At 32.2% G+C, this 27,867-nt stretch overlaps 1 protein-coding gene across 2 annotated transcripts in view; it reads left to right on the top strand.

Moving 5' to 3' along the window:
- The first annotated feature begins 15,203 nt into the window (after positions 1 to 15,203).
- The window catches only part of LOC143063832 (uncharacterized), a 32,148-nt gene continuing 19,484 nt past the window's right edge, over positions 15,204 to 27,867 (top strand). Inside the window, exon 1 of one of the 2 annotated variants that reach the window (XR_012975108.1) lies at positions 15,204 to 15,347. Coding sequence is in view for 1 of the 2 variants with exons in the window: in XM_076236221.1 (XP_076092336.1) it covers positions 18,525 to 18,555 (31 nt within the window). In the remaining variant the exon portion in view is untranslated. Of the gene's footprint in view, positions 15,348 to 18,254; positions 18,556 to 27,867 lie in introns of those variants that run through there. The other variant, XM_076236221.1, reaches the window with a different exon arrangement.

Below are 27,867 nucleotides of genomic sequence, written 5' to 3'. Positions count from 1 at the left end.
CAATATATACATTGATATGCAAAATTTTCTTATTTTCAAGGCAGCTTAACTTAAATGCAACATATGCATTAAGCTGCAAAAGTTTCTTATCATCCACATCCGATTTCACCTGGATAGATGCACACTTGATAAAGCTAGTTGGTCTAGCGAAATATTGCGTTTATTTTCATCATTTTGTAAATATTTTAAACATTCTTAAATTTACATACTAAATAGTGTGTTAAAATTACATTGTTATGCAATCTATAATTTTATTTGTGTAATTGAATTAATCGCTGTACTGATTAATCCACACTCTCATAGATCTATATGTCATGTGCTGCTATTTATAGGCCTCTTTTATTAATTTATATGCAGTAATAAGAAAGTAACAGCATTTTAAAGGTTGGAGATTAGAAATAAAAAAAATCTTTGTATTGTGCTACCTTAAGTCGGTGAAATGTTTATCACAAGCGTGATTCTGATAATTTATCCTCCTCACGCATAAGTTCAATTTGTTTTAAAATTTATAACGTCCTTTAGCTGTAACATCAAACGTGTTAATCATTTTGAGATATCATAGATGGTGATTAGAAGACAGGAAAGATGTGCGTTTTTGTGGTTGAACAGGGGTAGGGGATGTGCATTGATTGTAATCTAATGATTGAATGTAATGCAAGTATGGATTTTGCGCGTCTGGGGTACAAAGTTTTAAAACTGGTATCTTTGATGATTTCATAATTGTGACCTACCGAATTAGACTATTTACCGGGTTTGTCATAACATGAGCAATTCGACGGGTGCCACATGTGGAGCAAGATCTGCTAATCCTTCCGGAGCACCTGAGGTAACCCAAGTTTTTGGTGGGGTTCGTGTTGCTCGGTCTTTAGTGTTCTATGTTGTTTCATGTGTACTATTATTTGTCTGTTTTTTTTTTCTTTTTTAAGCCATGGCGTTGTCAGTTTATTTTCAATCGAAGAGTTTGACTGTCCCTTTGGTATCCTTCGCCCCTCTTTTATAATTAACCTCGAACTTATCATGGGGTTAAAGGAAAAAAAAAAACATTACAACAAAATGTATTCTTGGACTTTTTAGACAAGAATAAAATTAGAATACAAAAGCATAACCTCGGACAACAAAACACAAACACAAGAAAACGCGTCAATGAAACTAGTTAAAAAACGGGAATCATCGACATTCTTTGCAAAAGTGAACTCGATTTCGTCTGAAATTACAATGCAACATGTTTCAAGTTAACACATCGGACATAATTGTTCTTTAAAACAGTCCCATTTTTATGACAGCTATGGATGGTAAAGGAGAAACAATTGATATTCTTTTTTCTTTTTTTCTTGTGTACCATAACAGAAGTAGTGAAATGGGAAAATAACATTGTTGATACTTATATTTCTGAGTATGGTTTAAACATATTTTTATACTACAGATCCTTTTGGTTCCACTAAAGAATTGTCCATTAGATTGACTTAAATTCTGTCCGCAGTGAAAGAGGGTCTTCAGAAATACTATGAAACTGTTTACTCGCGTAATGGTATTAACCATATGTGGATTCTTAAAAATTCTAAAGAACTTCTAGACAATTTTAAATCTCGGTCTTTTTCTGAAATTAGTTCTATCAAAACTTTCGATTTTTCAACCCTGTATACCACCATTTCCCATGTGAAATTGAAAAATCGCCTTAAAGAAATAATCCACAATGCCTTTCAACATAAAAATGCTAGCATACGCTACAAATTTATTACTTTGGGATTTCATAAGGCATATTTCGTTAATAATGACAAACAAAAAGGTAAAACATGCTACACAGAAGAACAAGTGGTCAGTATGCTGTAGTTTCTTATCGACAACATATTTGTTGAGCTTGGAGGTAGACTTTTCCAACAAATTGTCGGCATTCCTATGGGAACAAACTGTACGCCTCTTCTTGACGACCTCTTCTTATTTTCTTATGAAGCGGAGTTCCTCCAGACACTTGTCAAAAACAAGAGGACCAAAGAAGCCATATTATTTAATTTCACTTTCAGATATATTGATGATGTTCTTTCCATCAACAATCCGAACTTTTATGATTGGGTTCCATTAATATATCCCCCAGAACTAGAGATTAAAGAAACAACAGACACGGCTTTCTCCGCCTCATTTTTAGACTTATATCTCGAATTTGACTTACACAGTCATCTCAGTACCCGAATCTATGACAAACGAGACGATTTTAATTTTGAAATTATAAATTTCCCCCACCTAAGGAGCAATATACAAACTTCACCTGCATATGGGATATATATTTCCCAACTTATTCGATATTCAAGAGCTTACAGCTCCTACTCAGACTTTGTAAAACGTCATCAGTGTCTGAGTAGAAAGTTAATGAACCAGGGGTATGTCAAAGAACGTCTCGTCCTTTTTCTAAAAAAGTTCGTAGGAAGGTACTAAAACCTTGTTGATAAATATTCCGTATCAACTTCACGAATAATACACGATGGTCTTGATGTATGGACTCTGCGTACTGATGTTGTTTATCATCTTAACAACGGATTTTATAGTTCTTTCATTTGTCTTTGTTCTATTATTAATATTACTTTTACTGTTGAATGGTTTTATGTGATATCCGTTTGACGTGGCTCGGTACTTGTACACATGTACAAGAATTATGGACATTTCAAGGCGAGATAACTCGTGTTAATTTTCTATTCTGGTTCCCAATTTGTTCTCATCATCTGGTGACCAGTAGATAAGAAAAGATAACTCCCCTAAACAAACACCCCACCAATAGATGTCGATTTGCCGTTAGGCATATTGCGTAATTAATGATATTAGCAATTACACGATAATTCCAGAAGCAATAGATTTTAGAAGCGATCCCCACTACGACTTTAAAAACTCTAGGTCAGCCAAATAAAGGTTAATGATCCTTGATTTTAGAAGAAATATCCGAAGCAGATATCAATAATAAATTATCTGTTGATTTTGTAAATATGAACAAAGAGGTTATATGATACAGACCATTCTCTTAAATTGTATTTGAAAAGTAACGGTGTAAAACAAAGTTGTGGAATAGAGAATTTGAAGCTGTAAAGTCTGATTTTGTTATTGAAATTTATAAAATCATTTGCTTAACTATGTATTTATTGTTAATTCTATATATGATCATATATATACTTTATTTAAGACAAATGTATCAAAAAGTTTTGATTCGTTTATTCTACATTTGCCAGAGGTACAATTAATGTATAGCGAGAGGGTTGAGTTCTCACAAAACATGTTTCACCCTGCCGCATTTTTACGCCTGTCCCAAGTCGGGAGCTCCTTGTCTGTCTTTTTTTTATTCTTGTGGGTTGTTTTTAATTTTAGTTCATTCAAGGATTTGTATAGTTCATTTATGTGTTTAATTTTTGGAGTTTAGTATGACGTCGATTTTCATTAATTCTTTCACAAACATTCGAAACTCAACTAGACCCAACTCGAATAATTCAGTGCCCTCTATCTACTACTTTTCTCGTGAGTGTGATCGAAGTGATCATAATATAACGACTGGATTATTCGGGTTAAACTAGACCTTACTAATTCAACAGTGATAAACACAGAGTAGGAAATTTTTTTTGTTCGCAAGTTTAATAGAGAGAATCCCAGTGGCGGATCCAGGAATTTTCATACGTGGGGGCCCACTGACTGACCTAAGAGGGGGCCAGCTCCAGTCACCTTTCAGTGATTCCCTATATAAGCAACCAAATTGTTTTCCCAAAAAGGGGGGCCCGGGCACCCTGCCCCCCCCCCCCCTAGATCCGCCTCTGAATCCATAGACATATTATAACCAAATATACACAGAACAGAAATATAATACATTTTATGAACGGAGAACCAGTAATGACCGCAAATAAACAGAAATCCTGACACAAAATTGTTGTGATTTAGGAAAGATTGTAACCCTCCTGTGGGTTTATTGGTCAAGTATTTCCAACAACCGCTGTCAGTAAGCAAATACACGGAAATAATTCAAAACAGAAACAAAATATCTAATAGCGCAAAACATTTGTCAATGAGGAATGTCATGACACCCGAAAGTCAGGTGCTCGTTTAGTTCACTTTTTTTTGAAAATATTCGTTCATATTTCAACGTTTCTAAATTTATTTTCACTTAATAAAATACGTTTTTTTTTTATGTATAACCCTCTGTATATTCTTATGTGTAGAAATAAGAATGCCCTTATACAAAAGAATAGAGAATAACAAATATAAATAAGTATGGTTATATCGCCAGAATAAGAGTTATACAAGAAAGAAAGAAAATGAAATCTGAAAAGAATATTTTCAAATAAAACTTTACCAAAATAAAATGAAAAAAAAGGGGGGCACTCAATAAGAGCCTGTGTGTGAAACACTTTATTTTCAATATAATACTTCCATGATAAGATAAAATAGCAACATATGGTATTAATTGGGGATACAGCACTGGAAAGGATTTGTCGTGGCCCCATGGGACGCTTATATACTATGTAAATATTGACACATTTGTGTTTTCATGGCAGTTAAGATCATGGAAGTACAAAATGTATTATATAATACTTCCATATTTAGATCGATTATTATGGAGCTTTTCTTAAAAACGATTTTCGATGTATTTTGTCATTTTCATTCATTGTTTATGTTTTGAATAACATTAATATGTCACGTTGGGATCTATATTCTATTTCAATAAAAATTTTCAGATTACGTAACCATTTTTTTTTTTTCATCAATACAATCATTGTGTATTCAATTAATTGATAACAAATTAATGCTATTGTTACTTGAAACTAAATAAGTTTATTTAGACAAAGCCTTTTTTAGAAAAAAAAATTCCCTTTTCTGTACTTTTCTCAAAGATGTCGACAGAACCACACTACTTAACTTTGATGTACTTTAAAGACATCTTTGGTATAACAGAAATTAATGTATTGCTTAAAACCTAACTAGATATTTTAAATAATGGATGTAAAAAAAAAAGGAAATTCACATCATAAAATGGAGAATTCAAATTATAACACCAACCACAATTCGTCTTTGAATACGGTCAATCCTAGTTGTCTGAATATACGTTGTATAACAAAAAAATATGAAGTTCCACTTTTAAAAGCATAGGGACACCAGTAAACATTATTTTAAAATGATGATTTTTATACCATTTGATAGGAAAACTTTTTGCCGATATTGTATAACGTATTAATTTAATTTACAATAAAAAATGAATTAAATATGATTTTTTTAGTAGACATATATACCTCGTATTTGCTATATATTCAACCAAAAGATGACCCAACGTTCAACACGATGAGGACACCAGTAAATTTCAAGATAAAGTGAATTTTATTACACCATTTTTAAGCTAGAAAAATGGTGCAATCTTTATAATTTGTTAATTTTATATGATATCTATAGTATAGGCATAGTATTTCTTTATCTAACCAGTGGTCATAATTCCCCGTAGACAATAACGTTAAAAAAAAATTCAATGATAACTGCTCTCTGTGGGATAGTTGATAAGGCCATCCAGCTGAGCTGTCCGCAATTCTTGTGTATGATCTCGCCAATGTGTTTGTATTGTCTTTCAATTTTTGGTGTCGTGCTTTGTATATGCGACTTTTTGTCTTTATTTGGTTCTTATAATGTGACTCTGTACGTCAAAAGATCCCGTCAGTATGATATTGTTCTAGTTTATGTCATTATGATATATTTCTATTATGAATTACAAAATACGTTGAACCATAAACGTCAAAATCATTCAATCGCGTAGTGGAATTTACTATTTGTGGATTCTTATAAATTCTATATATAACTTTTGGACTATTCTATCTCGGTCTATTTCTGAAATTTATTCTTACATACTTTTGATTTTTTAACCCTATATGCTTACGTTGCCTATGTAAATTTTATAATTGATTGTATGCACATTGAACGACAAATGTATGTGACGTATAAAATTTTCTGACGTCAGACACTCAAATCAATGAATGTGTTTGTAGATAGATGTTTTTGCTTTCTGTTGAATTGTTCCTTTTAAAATTGTTATTCGATGATGACTGAAAGTGGAATTAACTATTTGTGGATTCTTATAAATTCTATATATAACTTTTGGACTATTTTCAATCTCGGTCTATTTCTGATATTTATTCTTACATACTTTTGATTATTTAACCCTATATGCTAACATTACCTAATTATGTAAATTTTAAAATTGTTTGCATGCACATTGAACGACAAATTTATGTGACGTATTAAAAAAAATTCTGACGTCAGACACTCAAATCAATGAATGTGTTTGTAGATGTTTTTGTGTTCTGTTTAATTGTTCTTTTGAAATTGTTATACGATGATGACTGATGTACCCATATTTTGACTATTTTATTTATTGTGTTTACGCATCAATGTAAATATAACGAAATTTGATGAAACTGTCATCAAAGTAAGAGGGTTAGCGCTATAAAACCAGGTTTAATCCACCATTTTCTACATTTGAAAATGCCTGTACCAAGTCAGGAATATAACAGTTCTTGTCCATTCGCTTTTGATACGTTTTGTTATTTGATTTTGTCATGTGATTATGGACTTTCTGAATTGATTTTCCTCTAAGTTCAATATTTTTGTGATCTTACTTTTCAGAGTGTAATGAGTATTGAAGAAGTTTCAACCTCCAAAAAATCTGCAAAATATATCTTATATCAATATATGCATGGTCAAATTTGAAAGCTTTTAGGTTAAAAACTACGAGGACACTTTATTTCTCAAAGTTTTAAGCCTGCACGATAACCAGCCCATCGACTGACTGTAAGCCGGACGTTTGTCAAAACTAATAATTAGACGGTTTCCCATTATTCCAAATCCGTTCAGAAGTGCCGACCTTGATTTAATCTCCCTTTATGTTAGAAAGTCCGTCGCTATTATTTTGGAAAACAAAAACACAAGAAATACCAAGGGCATGTAGCTATAATTTATAAGGGAGGGTAGAGGATGTGGTTCTTTACGGACATCATTTATAAGCAACAAATATACGTTGACATCAGTACTATATGCAGTTTACAAACAAGATTCAATCGATACACAAGTTATTTAAATTCATTAATTACTTGTGTGTTTTGATACGAAACCAAGATTTAAAGTTTAATTTGCCGAACCCCAGGGATGAGTATATACCATTCCATCACATGTCTAATTGTACTCAATTTTGCATTTAAATATTTCTTGAACTTTCTAAAACGCTTTTTTTTTCTTCCGAAACAGGTGCCTATGAGCGTCACTGATGAGTCTTATGTAGACGAAACGCACGTCTGGCGTGCTAAATTATAATCATGGTACCTTTGATAAGTATTGCATTGTCTTCTAGAGAGAATGAAAATAATACGTTTTAATATATACTTAGTAACCCTTCTTGCTATTCTATATAGCTAATTCAGGTTATTGTAGACAGAAGAAATGCAATTGAAACATTGTACTTCTGATAACCTCACACCATGAAAAAAAAAAAAAAAAACTAAAACAACAAAACAACATACAGTATCAATGAATTAACACACAGAACAAATTTTTCTGTTCTTCTATCTGTTTATCCTTCAGTCTAACTATCCATTATAACTTTATCAGCTCATTTATGTATCAAAGTAATACATTGTAATTTTAATGTGTCGGTACGTAATTTGGTAATTGATTAGCGTATAGTATTTCCTTGATCCTGTTCTTTTCATCTATAATGCATCATTTTGATAAACCAGATAATTGAAAAAAAAGGACGAAAGATACCAGAGGGACAGTCTAACTAAAAAATAAACTGACAACGCCATGGCTAAAAATGAAAAAAAACCAAACAAACAAACAATAGTAAACCTGACAAAACATAGAAAACTAAAGAAAAAAAATCTAGGTGTGATATCAGGTGCTCCGGAAGGGTAAGCAGATCCTGCTCCACATATGTGAAATATGTTATGTATGTTTATTTCTCTGGAACATTTGGTACCTCTACTGGTTGAATGATATTCCCTGCAGATATTACCTAAGTAGCTAGTATTTCGGTACTATTGATACCTCTGCTGGTTGACTGATATTTCCTGAAGATATTACCTAAGTAGCTAGTACTTAAGTTTTATTGATACCGCTGCTATTCTCTGAAGATATTACCTAAGTAGCTAGTACTTCATTACTATTGATACCTGTGCTGGTTGACTGTTTGTAACAGATTTTAATCAAATACACTTTAATTTGAAAGACGCACGTCTAACATTACCCTGCTATGACTGATATTTTGGTAAATAACAAAAGGTGTATTGAAAGTATATAGAAAGTTAACATATAAGATCATAAACCTGTCAAAAAGACAATGTTGAGATCATTCCAATTCAGAAATGTACATTCAATGAGGCATGGTGAAAATTGCGAAAATCAAACCCGTACGTTTTGTAATAACATTTAAACAACGAACACCAAGTGATGAGAAAACCTAACTTGGTCTTTCGGGCAGCATGCAGGTGAGCTAAAAAAGGAATCGATGTTAACAAACACATTATCTAAAATCATATGTACCTCTTATCGTCTATTGATTTATTTCAACAATTGCCAAGAATAATTTTTTTTTGACACATTCTATACTCTACAAAGAGACATATTCTATAAATTAGACTGGAGTGATTGATGGTGTTGTGTTTTTATATCAATGTCCTCTTTTACAAGGTACTGTGGAATAACAGTAAAATTTACATTTCACAAGATTTATTCATGTAGATCATGTTAATAAATTCGGGTTCCATGAGTTCCAGGACGCCACGTATATTTACTCTTTCATATAATTTAGCTATCCATTACTTCTAAATTTCAAACCGTTCTTGATCGATACGTTGTTGCCTTTCGTCTATTTCATAGTCACAAATTGTAAATAATATAACCTGTGATGCATTCATTCAAGTAAAGCACTTGAATCAAAATTGTGTAAACTTCGTTCAGATTTATGCTGTTATCAGTTCTCTGTATGTGAGAAAAAAGTAGTCTTTTGATGTAGAAATCTCGTTAATCAGTTAAGATGTATATCTGTGGGTCTGTATCTGGTCTTATGCGATTTTCCGTCATATATCTGTATATAAATATGACAATAGAATGTATAAATTTTGAAAAAAAAACTATATTGTTAAGATGAATAACTGATTTAACGGAGATCATTGATAAACACAGGTTCTGATGATAGGTTATAGCTATTCATTCAAACAGTTTTTTGTTGAGGCCGAAATGGTTAGCGCGTCCATCTAATTGATTAGTGGTGGTAATGCTAAACACACATTATAATTTATTTTTTTCATTTTTTTCTTTTGATTTGATCAGCACTATATCTAAACGATATGGATTTGGCAAAAAAATTTTTGTCCTATTGGTTGATAGCTCTGTAACATTTGTGGTACTTATACATCCTTGACTTTCAAATATTCAGCTTTGAGCGTTCCTGATGAAGGTAAATCCAGAAAAGCTGTTCGGACGCATCAGAATTACAACTTGTTGTTTTTACATTTTCACTGTCAAGTTTTGCCCCGTCAGTGCCGGTTGTTCAGAAAAAAACATCTATTCCTGTTCCATTGATATTACCGTTGTGATTCTTTAAAGGGGCACTGGCTGAAAAAATCATGTTCATCGATTTGACTCAAATTCTCATATTTCATTCATAACAATGTTAAACATTTCTCCACATCTAAAAATGTATAAAATAAACAATGTATAGGCCATTGGCTCGAGAATATGTCTCTTCGTTCCATGTGTATTTTAGTCTAGACGCCATCTAAATAAATATCGAGTTGACCTTCCGGAGAATTCTTGATGGTTATATAAGCGATATAAACATGAATAAATATACAAATAGAAACGAACTCGTGCATTTGGTTTTTTTCAAGGTCTGTCTAGTTTCATATTATTCCATCTCCTTTGTTCTAACAGGGGTGATCTGAGCCGGATCCCTCATACCAGATCACCCCAGTTTGAGTTTCTGTGTTATGCATGCTTTCCTTTGTTCTGTGACATTTTGGCGGGAATGTCAAATCCACTATAAAACTTATAATTAATTATACGGAAAAGACTATCTATCGAAATTCACGTAGAAAAAATCCAGTGTATATGCTGAGATTCGAACTCAAGACCTTTAGCATATCAAGCCCCGACACATACCACTACGCCTGGACGACTGGATACGAACTAACTGTAATTTAACATACTTAAAGGAAGCAAGATATTTTTAAAGTTGGGCGAATTAGCAGACCTTTATGCAGTGGGGTTTAAACCTTTTTCGTTAATAAGTGAGTTGTCAGACTGATTGGTCAATTTGATTTTACACTTTTTCAAAAGTGGGGCGAGTCGGTAAACAAGAGTGGTGCGGTTTTTTTTATAAAGTGGCGATATAGTATGGGCCGATTGGCAAGTGGGGCGAGTTGACATTGTTTGATATCTACTCATCAAATTCGGGGGTCATAAAGGGTATACATCATAAAGTAATATATAAAGTATATTATAATGGTTATATGGCGTTCTAAACTAGATTTTATGAATTGTAAATGGTTTTTCGTCTAATCTTAAACAGCTGGGATGTAAAATAGTTGTCCAACTCGGACTTGGTGTGTCAGTGTTAGGTCACCCTCTGGCCACCGGCCATCGGGGCGATCTTACACTGATACACCGCGTCCTTGTGGGATAACTATTAAAGATTAAAGTTATGTTTATCAATGTTCTTACCTGTAGAAGAGTTATATTTTGTGGATCGAATTAGTCAATCAAATGATTTACCTTTGTTTCATGTTCAATGTTGACATTATTTTCTTCAAATAACTCAACACATGCAATGCATGCGTTATCCATTTCTAGTTAAAATGTTAAATTGGGGTTCACATGAATACGGATTCAATGAGGTCGAATTATTTCAAGTGAATCATTCATCATCAAGGTTGTTTATTTTGACACAGTTGAACAATACTGGCCGTTAAAAGCGAATTATTATTTCAATTCCAGTAATTATTGAACAAAACAAATCATATTCTAGATTTTGTGTTATATGTCTCGTATGTAATGCCCCTTCAAAAAATCGAATACATCGTAAAATATAAAATTGGTAGAAAACTTTAATATCTTTTTTTCTGTATTTGTAGAAGGAAAAAAATGCGTTCCTCACACTCGTTTTTGATTTACCTTTCAACTGGTTTCATTCTAGCGCCTTGGAAAAAAAAAACTGCGTCTGGAGTAATAAATCTAAATATTGTATATCTGGTTGATAATGATAAATTCACTTTCATTATTGATTAAATTACCAAATGCATAAACTACATGTATCTGTACACGTAATTTTTAACCCAAAATCAATTACCGAATACTTTAAATTGAATTATGTATTTGATCAGGACAATTGGAAGATAAGATAAACAAATAAACAAAATTGCAGATTTGTCGAATGACAAAGTATTGGAAGATTAGTTCCATTGAACGGTTGATTGTCGTTGTTTGAAATCATGAAAGAAAGGAAAGGTAAAATGATAAATTATTCATACTTTCAATATATGATAGAAGATAATGACATACACTGTTCGTAAAATGAATTTTAAGTAATTAAATATGTCGATATTATAATGTTGATAAATGGCTAATTCTGCATTGGCCCTGTCATAGATTTAAGGTAAGCTTATTGGCTCAAAATTTCGTATATGCGAGGTCCGATACAGATAATTGAACTCACATAATTAGCCAGATCATAACACTTTTGTTAAATGATTCTTAGTCTTCGATTAGACTAAGAATAGCTTATCTTAAAGCAGGTACAAAAATTCATATTTGAAATTGTCTTTTCGAATTCAGGATGATATTTGTCAATGTCGGTGCAATTTCTTATTTTTCGTTCAAGTTTTTATTTAGAAAATATGAATTACTCAGACATTTAAACCTTTCCAACTCTTTATTAGTCTACATTGCGATGACTGATCGATGAAATGAAACAGTAATAATTATAGGAAATTTTACCCAGGAAGGCTAAAGAATCAAATTTTTTAGTGATTGTTGATTGCTGTATATTTTTTTTTTTTTTTTACATTTTTACCTTTTATATATGTTAGTTTAGAACAAGCATCGTTGTCAATATAATTGAATTAGATGCAACTGTCATACAAGTAGGAGGTATAGCTAGCTATAAAACCAGGTTCAACATTTAAGAATTAATTCATGAGGGCTTGAATATATCGTTATTTTACCACGGGTTGGCCCTTTATGACAAATATTTTAGATAGCGATAGCGAGTGGTAAAATATCGGCATAAAGGGACAACCCATGGTAAAATCACGATAAATTCAAGCCCCCATGAATTATTTCGATTCTAATAGGACAAATACGGCAATTGTTTTGTATCGAAGCGCTCTAGGTGAAGGCATTATTTGCCGTTCCCGTAGATAAACGCACTATTAAATTGACGTAAAATAACGGAGCAAATTGAATAAGTGACATGTTTAAACTATTTACAATAACATATTTAGATAGGTTTGAATAAATCTAAATTATAATTGTATTGTTCTGTCTTATATGTATACAAAAAAGGCTTATATAACACATTTTAGCATCGTTTGTTTACGTTTCCTTGTTGTGATGATTTTGGGTTTCACAAGTGTGTATTTTCCCGTAAAATGCTTAAATTATGACGTCATCGTTCTATGACGTCGGGTAGTTCATTCATAAAAAACATGACTCAGGAGTACGATGGGAACAGCACAAATAATATATTCCTATTTTACCACGGGTGTGTACTCAAAGCGTTGGAAGGACTTCATGTTAGAATGTTCAATAAAATATCATCATTTGATCTTGTTGATTCAGGTGGGATTGGTTGATCCCACATCTCTACTGGATCAGGATTCGTTTCAGAGGTCCTTCTGACTCTATCTCTACCCTACCACCATGCCCACGAGTTCTGGTAGATGTTGGTGGCATGCCCGTGTTGTATTCGAGAATTCTACGTATTAATGACAATTAGAAGGAATGGAATATTATTCATATGGAACATGATAGTGGTGTTATTGCTGAGAGCGTAGTTAGATCGCGGTATGAACGTGGTAAGATAGTAGAATGATCGTAATAAGAGCGTGCTATAATCGCAGAAGAAGCGTGTAAGATCGTGTTGCAATCGAATAAATCGTGGTATGGTCGTAGTGAGAACGTGATTAGCGTAATAAGATCGTGATAATCGTAGTGAGGTCGCAGAATAAGCGTGGCAAGAATGGTTTTATCGTAGCGGAATCGTTGTAGCAGCAAAATGATGACGTGGTAGCATCGTGAAAACAAAGAAAATTTTCATTTTCATGCCGCTCATACCGCGACCTCACCACGATCTGAATTTATGTTAGATCGCTAAAAGCGTGGTGCGATCGTGGTCTAGTGTGACAGACGCAAAATATAACGTACTCCTTTCGATTTGTTAACACCAGCGTGATTCAAATTCTTGTTATATCATATTTAGAGTAGACTTAGAGATGTGCATATTTGTAGCTGTAACAGTTTACCTTCCACGTAAATCCACTTGTATCGTATTCTAATACGTCGATTTCAATGTGTAAAAAATGAAACCAAAAGGAAATACTACAGAACCGATGTAACCTATGGCAATACATTTATTACAGTAGACCTTTGGAAAATTTTCAAAAATAAAATTTAAATAAAAATTGCGGAATTCTATGAATGTTCCTGGCGCGTTAACGATCTAAAAATCGCTATTCAAATTAAAGTTTATTCCGTTACGATTAAGCTCCAAAAAATGTTAAATAAAATGACGTTTTAGTGAAGATGCTGTTTTATTTTGATTGATTGCATTTTGTGCACATTTATGCATTTAAAAGTCTGCTTTTTTGGCTTACTAACGACATGCTTACTGTTGATATGACCGTAAACAGTAATTGTTACGTATTGGTATTAAAAGGATTAAACACATTTGTTTTAGAGGTTGCTTAAGGTTTATGACCCCTTCTGTAGCCATTTTTGTTCGAATTTTACAAACATTAATTGTATCAAAACTACAGATATAATGAATAATTGAGACAGGCCATTTTGTACATATACTAGGGGAAACTTGATGCAAAGCATTATCTTTTACTGTTTCATTGCATTTAATAGAAAAAGAGTACTTTGTGGCAAATAAACCAATATTTTTATAGAAAATGTACAGCCTTTAATACAGAGATTTTTGTTATAAAATTTGAACCATAGATTACTCACTTGCTTTTCTATGATGTGCTAGTGTTTATTTTTTACAAAAAGTTCTAACCAACCTGTAAATTCCAAAATACCTGGTGCAGAGTCACTAAAGTCGAGCGCTACCTAAATGGTGTACTTGATTTGGTCTATATTTTTATTTGTTTTTACCAATAACTACATTTATAAACTTGTTTTAAGGAAATCAATACTAGCACTACATGCAATAATCCATATCTATCAGTCATCAAACTGCCAAATATGATAGTACAAGGATAAAGGCTTTGGATTTTCTATAAAATTTCCATATGTTTAGCATTTAATCAACAGAAGGGTACATAATCCTTAAGAAATAGTGAATCCAAGTAATTATTTATAGGAAATTCTTAGCTTTATATTACAAGGGTATAATAGAACAGCCACGAAAATATCTCCATTTTATTCGCTTCAGTTTGTTGAAAGAAGTTTATACATCCTAGCAGACTTGAAATAATGCATGCCATCTATAGATAATCAGACGTTTTAATGTTGTGTCGTTGTTCTTTTATATTTAATGCGTTTCCCTCAGTTTTAGTTTGTTACCCTGATTTTGTTTTTTTTTTTGTCCATGGATTTATTTGTTGAGTTTTGAACAGCGGTATACTACTGTTGCCTTTATTTATTGCACAACTATATCTCGAGTTAATAAATGATCATATATTGAAGCTTGTTATATTATGTCACTTTGAAAGCTTTAGCAGTTTTTATTTATGCTGTTGCTACCACCAACGCGTAGAACACATATCGTTTATCTAGGAAACATACATTTGTCACCACTCACAACATGAATTATTGATCTAGTTGTCTGAAGGTCTTTAGATATAGAATATAACAATATTATGAATCCAAAACATATAGAATGTGGTATATTATGTTGCTTATAAAATATTTTGTGAAATTCGATATCTATAAACAGCATCCACAATAGGTTATCTAATACTAACATTTTTACTACAAATGTATTGAATATATTTTTGATTTTGAATCATTTTCATCAAGACTAAACTTGACAACTTCATGAACATTTTATTGGAAATCGAAGAAGTATACTAAGCTTATTTATTTCTTAATGGAATGGATCATGAAATTCTGACCATAAAGTGAGTTGCAATTATTTGTTTTGATTGTTTGACATGCGTCACTGTCTTTCTTGTTATTTTGATTTATTATATTACTTTTTATAGATATCTATTTTTTACCCTAATATTATCACCTTTTAATTTCAAGGAATTCAAGGAATGTAAATATATTTGTAAGCTTCCTTATAACGTGGATGTAAACAAAATGCAAAATACAAGTGTATTGCAATTGAACACATTTGAAAATATAACCAAGAGATTTCAACACCATAAATACAGAAGGTAATCGATGAGGACCCGTCATCTGCTGTTTTTTTCGTACCAGTTATACAGTAAAATGTTTTTGTTTTCGGTTTATGGTGAAACTATCAACATAAGCGAAACATACATGATACATGTGATAAGAAATATAACATTACATTCCCAATTTCGTGTTTCAAAAGTCGTACATGTTTCTTGCATGGTTATCTTAAATTAAGTTGTCATTTAAAAATTTGAAAATAATGTCATATCGATTATTCACTATAAAAAAAACAATAAAATATGGATTATCGTGCCGTTCCTCTTCCGGAAAAAAATTATTCTTTAATATTTTGATTATTTTGAAACCTTGAAACTTTGGAATCAATAATATGAATAAGTGATCATATACTATCAAATTGCAATTTGATCTATCTAAATTGATTGGATTTTAATGTTTGAAAATAAGTTACCTACACATCTGATTTCATTGTAATCAATATTGCAATTTAAACCAAGTGTTCAATTATCTTGTGAATTGGATAAAGTAAGTGTTGGTACTTAAAATCCAATTTCCGTTGGTGACAATAAATTATGGATTATTTCAAATATAAGTCTTACAAATTTCTTTTTCCCCTTAATCATACGCACTTAAAAGGTAAATGATTTAAATTATTAAAACATACAAACATAGAGTAAATATTTTGGCTTGAAAGAAAAAGGTTCAAATGACATAAAGGTCGACAACTAAATTTTGGGGGGCATTAACAAAATACCGTGGTTGAATTTAGAGGCTTGCTAAAGGTAATAAAATATTGTATTCAATTATTTTTTTTAACTCGTTGTTTTCTCTTTTTGTATCATGTCAACTCAACATTAATACATTTATTAAAATAAAACCTGTACAAATAAAAGAACAGAGTTCAAATGTCCACCGCGTGTCACATATTGTAGGAATATGGCAGTTGTTTTTACTTTTTTCCGTCGACTCCTGTATCTTGGCATTTGCACAATGTCATGTCATAGTTTTCTCGTATGAGTTGTATTACGTTTGTTATTTCGGGTCCTTTTGACTATTTTTCTAAGCATTGCTTCGACATGGGATAGTAGAAATATGGAAATACAACGTATTTCTCTTGAACCCTGACCGCTTTAAAATATTACTTAACGCACCGCTGTTATCTGCAATCATCCTTGTTCTTCTTTGTGTTACGAATTGACCAATAAAGTAAGCCTTTGTCAAAAGGAAAATATCTTTTTTTTTATAATTTGTGAAAGTTATAGACATAGGAAGATGTTGTTTGATTTCTAAGGAGAAAACTGTCCAAAAAAACCAAAGAACGAGAATTTAGATAACTATAAATCACCATAAGGTGCTATAGATAATATGTTAGAAATGTATTTATTTCTAAGAGATTTCCAAAGAAAATTATTTATAAGTTTAATAACAAAACATAAGACGTACGGCGTGGAAAAGGGAAGAACAGTAAAATAAAGAAAAAGTTGATTGGGATATTTGGTTAAAAAAATATTTTGATCTAAAACCCATTCTGAACGTAAAACAGGCGTTTTACAGAACGGCAAAGGTTCAATGAATTTGCTGTTTAGTTTAGGTTCTAGTGCAGAAAACACAAGTGGATAGTTGGGCTGGTTATAATCAGACTGGTTCTAGTTGAGCTTTAAGTTATATTCTTCTACATGTTTATCCCCTCATAAAAAACTAATGCTTGGGTATATTGTATGTGTTAGGGATCGCCAATTTGATTTTTTGAGGGAAACGGGAGGGGGTAGGAGGATTTCGAAAATGAATAAACTGGGCTAGTAAGAGCTGGAAATTGTTATTGGATAGAACATTATTATTATGCATCACAAAATGCAGGATATATTTGTGTACATAAATTATTTATTATAAATGCGTAAATATAGAGGAAATTTGATAGTCTATCCGTAAAGAAAATATACCATGCCCTTCCCACCTCTCGGTTGTTAAATATTTGGCATTAAGGATCAATTCGTGACGAATTCAATCTAAATTCAAACCCTCGTGAATTATTTTTTGAACAGTTTGTGTTTCTTATAAAATATTCATCTGTATGGAAATAATTTCTCACTTTAAAATAATAAGCAGTATTTCATGCATTTGAAATTCTTTTGTTCATTTTAGTTCGGATATGACAATGTACTCATTCAATGTTTATCCTTTCCATCACACGTTGTTATAGCTTAAATAGACATTACCTTAACAAAAAAGAATCATTATTCCAGATCAGTGCGTTTCAGATGATTAATATTCTAGGAGTCTTTGAAATACCATTTTTTCAGACTTCATTTTACAGATTACAGTATTGGTATTTTATCAAATAGAAGGAAAAGATTTTTAAAAAGCTTAAATGAAATATATATATTAATTAAGGAGTTATATTTATATAAAATGTTATATGTTTAGTGTAGTTTGGTTTGGAATTGTTTGCATGTTACCCAGCACTGTAAACATTGTCAATTCGCCGTTTCAGAATCTAATGCATCCTGGGTAATATTTTCAAAAGCGTACACCAAAGCGTTTTGATTGGTTTAAAACGTTATAAACAATGGAAATTCAACCAATGACGTAACGTTATTTTCACTTTGGGGTACGAACAATGAAATTACCCATGATGCTTTAGATTCTGAAACGGCCAATTGACTAATCATAATTAAGACATACATCCATTGATTTGCCGTGGTGCTTTGGTCAAGACATTATCTACTGGGACACCAGAACAGCAAAATGTTCGATGACATGGTTATGTTTACTATTATCTATTATAGAATTGTGTGTAAAAATAACGATAAAAGATAGAGACAGTCGATTTTAAGAAATCCAACTGTATAAATTGTTGCGGAATTCATGTTATTCATCTGAAATCACAATGCTTGATCTGGAATGCATAGTTTTGACCATTATTCATCCGAGGTAATATGGACAAAGCACCTTTAAATGCCGGAAAAAGTAAGTATCACGTGAAAACAAATATAAGAAAAAGTAAATCGCTTAAAAAACAAATGTATGTATGTCCATTTTGAGTCACAGGATATTGACAGCAATATATTGCCAATATATTAGAATGAAGTTCTTATACTCTACATACATTTAAAATTTCTAAAGATATTTGCAACGGAGCACTCTTTATCCTTTTTTGAAAATAAGAAAATAAATCATTTTGCTCTTTTAACTGATAAAACAATTTGAGTTTTAAGAACAGACTAGTATTTCTCCTATTAGCATTTTAAACATTTTAACTATTAAACCAGGTTTAATCCACCACTTTCTACTGACGAAAAAAGTAAAATCCCAAAAATACTAAACTCCGAGGAAAATTCAAAACAGAAAGTCCCGAATCAAATAATAAAACACATCAAACGAATGGACAAAAACGTTCTATAAATAGAATATGATAGTTGTTTTCCATTCGTTTGATACTTTTGAGCTTTTGATTTGTTTTTCTTTTGATAACATACCTTCCATTTTTGCTATTTAACTTTTTCGTAGTTAAGTTTTTGCCCAAGATGATAAAGTGATTACTTTAATATGATCACATTTTCGACACCCGGATTTGGAAAAGATTATAGAAGTTTTACTTACAGCTTTTATAAAAAAATTAATTATTTAACATATTTAAGATCTTTACAAAACATGTGTCTGCCACCTATCCGTATTTACATTTTTCACCTTATTTTCTTGAAGGGTTCACACTCTCAACTTCCTGCATGTAATAAAAGAAACTATAAAGCATGAAAAACAATCTTACTTCGAGATTTTATCCTTAAAATTAAGATATGGGTCACAATCTTATCAAATTGGATATTTTGCTACAAGATGTATTATATAAAATTGCTATAGGAGTGGTTCCACGTCGGGCGAATTTCGCTTTTTATCATATATAAAGTTAAAATAGTTAAACCAATTTCTTATGTAAATATCGTTTTGACACCGAGTGCCATAGCTAATGGTAGAACAAATTGAGTTACTAGTACATATAAAGTTAATTTAGAAGTTGTTTACGCTTTTAATTAAATAAGAGAAATGTAATAAGTGATACAATATTTGATTTACTGATGTTTGTTTGATTAAGCTGAATGGTAGTTCCAATGGTCATTCGCGATTCTCTAAATAGTAGACTTTATAAATATGTGGAAAAAATGGTTTTGAAGTTTTATCTACAGAATTATTTCGAAAAGATATTTCTACGATATATTGTCTTCGTTTATCTTTGTACTTTTACTGGACTTTGCATATTCTGATATAAATAAGAATGAAAAATGTGTTTTGTAATTAAAATGTGATGGAGATAACAAGTAAAATAACAAAATACTAAACTCCGTGGAAAATTAAAAACGGAAAGTACCTAATCAAATGGCAAAATCAAAAGCTCAAACACATTAATATATGGATAACAGCTGTCACATTTCTGGCAATCTTTAATGTAGCAAATGGTTGATTAAACCTAGTTTTATGCTTAGGTCAACCTCTCACTTGTATGACAGTCGCATACAATTCCATTATATAGACATCGATGTGTGAACAAAACGAACGGACATAAAAGGTACATATGTCAAAATAAGGGTACGGCAGTCAAAATTGTGTTAAAATCTCCTATAAAGACAAACAAATATGTCTTCGTATTCTACAATGTAGCAGATATACTCATTTGCGTAAAACCTACATGAAAAAAAATATAATACGTCTGACTATAAGTGCATTTCTTTCTAAAATAAACGATACAAACGGCTAAGCGCGCACATGTTTTGATCATTTGTTTCTAACATACGTTTTCAAAGTTTACCTTCACTTTGACAAACTATGCACTCGCTAAAAATGCGTCTACTGTTTTTCGTTCAAACGCTACATGTGTTTCTAGCTTCAGCCTGATTAAACGATGTATTTTTTTCAACTTTTGTAATAAGTCTTTTTACCAACAACATGTGCATGCATTATTGAAAGTTCAAACAGGGTCAGTAAACACTAATTAAACGCTGTATTTCTTTCTACTTTTGTAGCGTTCAGCAACCGAGAACAAACGGCACACAACGTTTATACAAAATTTTGGTTAGAAAGAAATGCACCAATATGATTCACTTGCAAGTAAAATAGTTAGTGAGCGTTGGAAACACAAAACTAAGTTGTAACCATTTTCAAATTAATCTGGATAATTGCTCATATTGTTTTACACATCATTAACGCAAATTTGTGAATTTTTTATATCGATGTGTTTACTCTTATTACCTTCATCCTAGTCGAGAAGTAAACGAAAGTAAGATTACATACAACCAACAGTATACCAATTTGCACAGTTTTCAATTCAGCCAAAATGTGCGTATAACGCCACTGTCCAAGCAAGGGGAAATAAAGTGATCATAAACAGTTTTAAAAAAATCATCAAATATACATGGCTTATAAATAAGTACGTCACACGCACCAAATTCATTATTGAAAGTCTTATCAAAATATGAGTCGGATGTCTAAATTACTTTTTCGGAAAAATAATTTTTCATAGAATTCTCACGTTTCATCATTCCGGAATCTATAATCTTTTGCATTAAATCAAGACTCACTTAATGATAAGCCTACAGTCTGTTGAAAAGCTTAAATAAATGGATCAAATCTTCATTTCTGAGGTAATATGGAGAAAACAACTCAAAATGCTGCAACTGCAGGTAAGAAATACGTTTGCAATGTATAATTTTGAATTTGTATTCTGTATTCTAACTTTTTTTTAAATTATTTAGGTAAGTAAGTAACAATATACTGTAATTAGGTTTTCAAAACATTAACAACAGCGTGCGTCGTGCATGTGAATCTTGTATGCTTTTTAGTCAAAGCAGCATTATTTGCCAAATGACCAGATGCCATCTAATAATCCATGTACTTGATCTCCGAATATTGCTATTGTAACGTGTACAAAATACAATATATAATAAGACAGACATTACATTTGAACAAAGCAAATGCAATAATATAAAGACAATTTTTCTAGGTCTGTTTGATTTCATGTCATGGATAAAACGAAGTAAAATTATGCAAATCTTCTTTTCATCCAAGTAGGGGTCCGAATCAGTCTTCCTGTTGGCTCTTTAGCTTCAAGTTTTCAGCTGTGATATTCCATATTCAATGACTGATCGCATGCACTCAGTCTCCAACTGATGTCATACCATGGGTTTCGTGCATACGGACCCAAATATGTTCGAACTTTTATCTGAAAGTATGAACCAGCTATATTTGTTTAGCTTAATTTGACAAAATAGAACCATCTGTAATAGCCAATGTGAATTTTATTCAATATACCGTTTTTGGAAAATGTTTAAAACCAAATAACAAACTTTATGTGTATTCAAATTCAAGTCTTGGTATATGCGTTGCATTTTGAAAAAAAAGCATTAAAAAACACATATATCTACACTTAAAAAATATGAATGATTGTACAGGTTGACATAATATCAACCTACTGCAACAAATTATCTTGTGTTTCTTTATTATGAATGTATGCTCTAAATAATAGAAATATATCCAAACACATTAGATTCTATTGTAATTTAAATATTACTGAGCAGTCATTCAGTGTGTAAATAGCTAAATGAGTTATTTTCGAGAAACGTACAAACTTAAATTTCAACTGTCTGTTTTTTCTGGAACATCCCATTTTTCATTATAATTATGCAGCTTCTTCAAACCTTGACGGACACCAAGCGAATCGACGACGGGGGTGTCGAGATCTGAATTGTAAATCCACAAATTATGACACATTGTCGTCCATTCGTTTGCTGTGTTTTGTCATTCGATTTTGCCATGTGATTAGGGACTTTCCGATTGAATTTTCCTCGCAGTTCAGTATTTTTGTGATTTTACTTTTTAACAATTGTGAACGTTCCATTTTATATAGCAACATATAGTAGGTATTATACTGCATACCCAATAGTAAATATATACACTGAAAATATAAATAGTAAATATGGTATTTCTATTAGAATTTGATTTATCTTGATAGAAGCTTTTTTTTTTTATGTCAATTGGTAATACGGTCTTCAATCATAAAGTAGAAAATTGAAAATCACCTTTAGAATTATGACGTTACCGAAATACTTCGTCCCAATTTTTGTTTTTAATTTGTAATTGCATGGTTATACGAAATGTGCCACTAATTGTGAATATCTAAAGATTCCATGTCACGAATTCCTTACAAGTGTTTAATTGGATAATTTTTACAACTTAAAAGCTTTCTTTGATCACTCGGACACATACCATGCGTGTAACAAGAGGAATACAATCCCTATCTTAAGTTTTAGTTTTCTATAGAGGTTTTTTAGTCTTTCACTGCTTGTCCTTTTTGGGATTCTTTTTCCTTGCGGACTATTTTTATTAATATTTTATTGACACCACACCCACCATTCAATTTCCCCCTCCCCTTGGTATATTGTTTTGAACATCATTGACATTATATCTGATATTTGGATAGATTTAACATCGTTGCATGTGTAAAGTTGGAACTTGAACATGTTTGCAGATAAACTAAGTTTCGCTATAGAGACAAGTTGGAACTTGAACATGTATGTAAACAAACTAGGTTTTGCATGAGAGACATGTATTTTTGTCGGCTGAAAGAAAAAAATCAACGCATATCAAGGGAAAGAAAAAAAGGATTATGTTTTGTTTGATATAATCACAATTATCAGTTAAAGAATTATTTGAATGGTATGATAAAACTGTGTTGATTTACGTCGTGATTTTGGCTAAGAATTCATGGTTATTTGATCATGTACGTACTGGTTTGTTATTTTCTGTGAGTTAACAGGGTGCATCTCCTTCATTTTCATATCCAATTCCACCAGTGACTAACTATCATATTAAATTGAATTAATCATTAATCCCTAAAATTTCAATAAAAATATCAAAGAAAACGTAAGGCTCACGATATTGATTTAACTTGCAAGATATTTGTCTAGAGTGAAAGATGTCACGCTTAAACTAAAGGTAGACACTTTATTATATATTCTAAGTATTTAGTTTTCGCATTATAATCAATATCAACCAAGTTTATTCGCGTCTTGAAATCTCAGAGAACAAAAGATTAACAGCAATTACTTTTGAAATGCAGCTGTGTTATGAGATGTAGCAATCTCTTGATTAAAGGGAAAACCATTTTAAAGTTGATTATTAAGTTAAAACATGGGAATTTCATTCATCTTTGACGATAACTCATTTATGGACTTGCTGTTAAAATAATCTGAGCTATTTCATGTCTCAAAACAAATGACAAAAAATGTACATATTGGTTATTTTGGTTTGTATTTTCTGTTTCAAACTTTAAATTATCTTAAAGTAAGTAGCAATATATATTGGTTATTTTGGTTTGTATTTTCTGTTTCAAACTTTAAATTATCTTAAAGTAAGTAGCAATATATTCGAAGTATGAAGCCATTAGTTTATTTATGATACTTTATTCGTTCGAATAAAATCGCTTCATCTTACATGTCTATCTCACTCCCAATTTTTGCCATTGTACGTACCGTAACCCTTTCTCTCCCCCCCCCCCCCCCCCCCCCCCCCCACCACACACACACCACCACCACCACCACCACCACCACCACACACACTGTCCCAAGTCAAGAACATGTAGTTCAGTGATTGTCGTTGGTTCATGTCTGTCATTCTTGTTTTTTGTTAATTAACCAGTCTGATTGGTTTATATGTATTACGTCTTTTTTAGTGCTCTTGCTTTCTATCTCTAACACAATGCAAAACACATGATAACAAATAAGATTTTAATTAAAACCTTGTTTGCTATTATCGACTAAAAAGTACATGCATTACATTTAAAGATATTCAAGCAATATATCTGAACGGAAATGGCATTGTCGATAATAATGTAAAGATAAATTGTTTTTGAAGATCTCTTGGTAAATTATCTGAGGTGGAATTGATCTAAAATATTCATTGATATGAACAAAAGGCGATATGAAAAGACATAAAATTATTCACCAAAGACACCAGGTTTATTATTTAGTACACCGACGCGAGTATCGTTTTTAAAGTACTCCTAAAGTTCTCCAGGTTCAAGATTCAATATTTTATTAAAGTCTCACCACATACAACCGCCAACTTAAAATGGTGTAAACGGGAAAAATCTGATAAAAAATCTCTTGATTCTTATTTGAATAAATGTATGAATGTGGTAGATAAGAGAATATCACATTTTGAAAATAATTTAGAAGTAAATAATAGAGTACATAATACACCTATTTCCAGAATAAGAAATAAACTTCAAATACTTTCAAAGCGGTTTGTGTTTGTACCTGCCGACAAAGCAGCCAACAATGTGGTGGTGGTATGCCGTAAATACTACACGGACGTTCTTAAGAATGAAATTTTAAATTCATCTACATTCAAGGCCATCCGCTTCACAGAGAGTCATATAGTAAACAAGCATATCACAACCACATCAAAGCTTAAGGCTTCTTCTGAACATTTGAAGGTCCCTACTATGTATTGGCTACCTAATACCCTAGTCCCACTAGGCCACGATCGCACTACGATCTGTGAAAAAAATGCAAATTTTGACGAGCGTAGTGCGATCGTGTAGATCGCAGTGAGGTCGTAATACGGTCGTGGTAAGGTCTTGGAGATCGTGATGAGCGTGGCCAACTTTGAACGTGTTCAAAACAAGCGTGGTGCGGTCGTGGCGAAATTAGGTCGTAGTAGAAGCGTAGTGACAGCGCAGTAAGGTCGTGGTAAGATCGCAAAGGTCGCTGTACCATCGTAGCGAGAGCGTGATTCTATTCGGGGAGACTACGCTACGATCTCACAGCGACGTTAACACGACCTCTCTACGATCATCACGTTCTCACCGCGACCCAACTACGCTCCCACTACGACCATACCACGTTTACACCACGCTGTTCAAGACCATAGTACGATTCTAGCACGCTCATACCGTCCTCACCACGCTCTTCTTACGACCTGTCTACGTTCGTACTACGACTATTTCGAGTTCTTGTCATGCTAATTGTCATTGTCACATAAATGTATAAAAGCTCTCCAGTTTTTGTTTGAAACATCAATTACAATTGAACCATGGAAACACAAGACCATGTACATGTAGTAATGCTTCTTCAATCAATAACTCAGATACAAAATCTTAACGACCAAGCCATGGTGTTGTTATTGAGAGAGCGAAGAAGAAGGATTGCTCGGAATTCTATAAGTAAATTTTTACCCGAGGTTTGCCGAGCAATAGTTGACGAATATAAAGATGAGGTGATTTCATGTCCAACTGACCCAAATGATTGGAGGGCTATAGCAGACGAATTTCAGAAGAGATGGAACGTTCCACATGCGTGTGGTGCATTAGATGGAAAACATGTTGCTATTAGATGCCCACCTAAAACTGGATCCCTTTACCACAATTACAAGGGTTTTTTCTCACTGGTACTCCTTGCCTTGGTTGATGCTGACTACAAGTTTTTATGGATTGATGTTGGCGGGTATGGTTCCAATTCAGATGCCCAAATATACAATGCATCAGAACTGAAGGAATGTTTAGAAGATGGTACAATTGGATTTCCAGAACCAGATCCATTGCCTAATGATGACCAGAATATGCCATACTTTCTATTAGGTGACGACGCATTTGGGTTGAGAACGTATTTGATGAAGCCATTTTCCATACGTGGAATGTCAAAAGAACAAGCAATAACAAATTACAGAATTTCCAGGGGGAGACGTGTGGTGGAAAATGCATTCGGAATTTTGGCACAGAGATGGCAAATATTCCTTTCTACTATGGGACAAGTACCAGACACCGCGAGTGTCATAATAGAGACATGTGTATGTTTGCACAATTTAATGAGAATGCGATATCCAAACCTGCAAAATGTCCAACTTGACACGGAAGACGACCTTCACAATCTTGTACCGGGTCTTTGGCGAGCTAATGCAAACATGCATGAGGTCAATAGTGTAGTAGGCCCAAATAGGGACACGGTTGCAGCAAAGAAACAGAGAGAATACTTAAAATTATATTTCAATAGCCCCGCTGGATCTGTACCATGGCAGGAACGCATGGTAACATCCCAGTAAATGCTTATATGCTTTCTCCTTCATTGTGTTTGTCATATTGATTTTTATTTTGTATTGAAAAATTATTGTAATAAAGTTTAAAAATATGAATAACTAAAAAAAGACGTGAATAAAAAAATATTTAAAAAAAAAATGAATAAAAAATAGTTAAAAAAATTAACGAATAAAAAAATAGTTACTAAAAGTATTTTATTAAAATACGTAACCAAAAAGAAATGTTTTACACAACATATCCTCTAAGCTTTATAAAAAAAAAATGATTTCATTTTTGGATAACACATTTCACAGCTAAACAGACGGACGGACAGACAGACAGGCTTTTCAAACAGGAGCGAAAAATACCAGATGGACAGTCAAACTCATAGATCGAACATAAACTGACAATGTCATGGTTAAGAAATAAAAGACAAATAGACACAATAGTACAAAATACACAACATAAAAAACTAAAGACTAAGCAACACGAACCCCGCCAAAAACTGGGGGTGATCTCATGTGTTCCGGAAGGGTAAGCGGGTTCTGCTCCACATGTTGTACCGATGTATCAAATCATAGAATTTGTTTGAATATTCCTTAATTTATTTCTATTGTATAATATATGTATCAGCGGATGTCCGGGTGCTGCATTAGGTCATGTATGCAAGATGTCTTCAAGATTATTTTGGGAATATAAAAAAAAGATGTAGTATGATTGCCAATGAGACGATTATCCACAAGAGAGCTAATGACAAAGAACTGAACAGCTATATATCATCGCATGGCCTTCATCAAAGCTTATACCGCTTATGCATTTATAAAATGTCCCGAAATGACAAATGTAAAACAAATCAAACGAGCATATACCATTTTTTTTAAAGCGCTTAGAGTAAATGTTTATTTAGATAAGCGCTATATAAGCACTGTAAATAATAATAATAATAATAATAATAATAATAATAATAATAATAATAATAATAATAATAATAATAATAATAATAGAAAAACTAAATTTTGCTCAAGCATATACCATAAAAAAAATGAAATTCACCAAAAATCGTACACTTTATTTCTTTCAAAAGAATATACAATCTACTTTATTATTAAAACAAATATAATGACTGTCTAAACTGTAAAGACTCTCTGTCTGAATGAATAACACAAACACTCAAAATGAGATACTTATTGAAATACATATATTGTGTCTAAACATTT

This window comes from Mytilus galloprovincialis, chromosome 2, assembly GCF_965363235.1.
Source record: "Mytilus galloprovincialis chromosome 2, xbMytGall1.hap1.1, whole genome shotgun sequence".
Taxonomy (NCBI): domain Eukaryota; kingdom Metazoa; phylum Mollusca; class Bivalvia; order Mytilida; family Mytilidae; genus Mytilus; species Mytilus galloprovincialis.
This window is presented reverse-complemented; position numbering and strand designations above follow the sequence as displayed.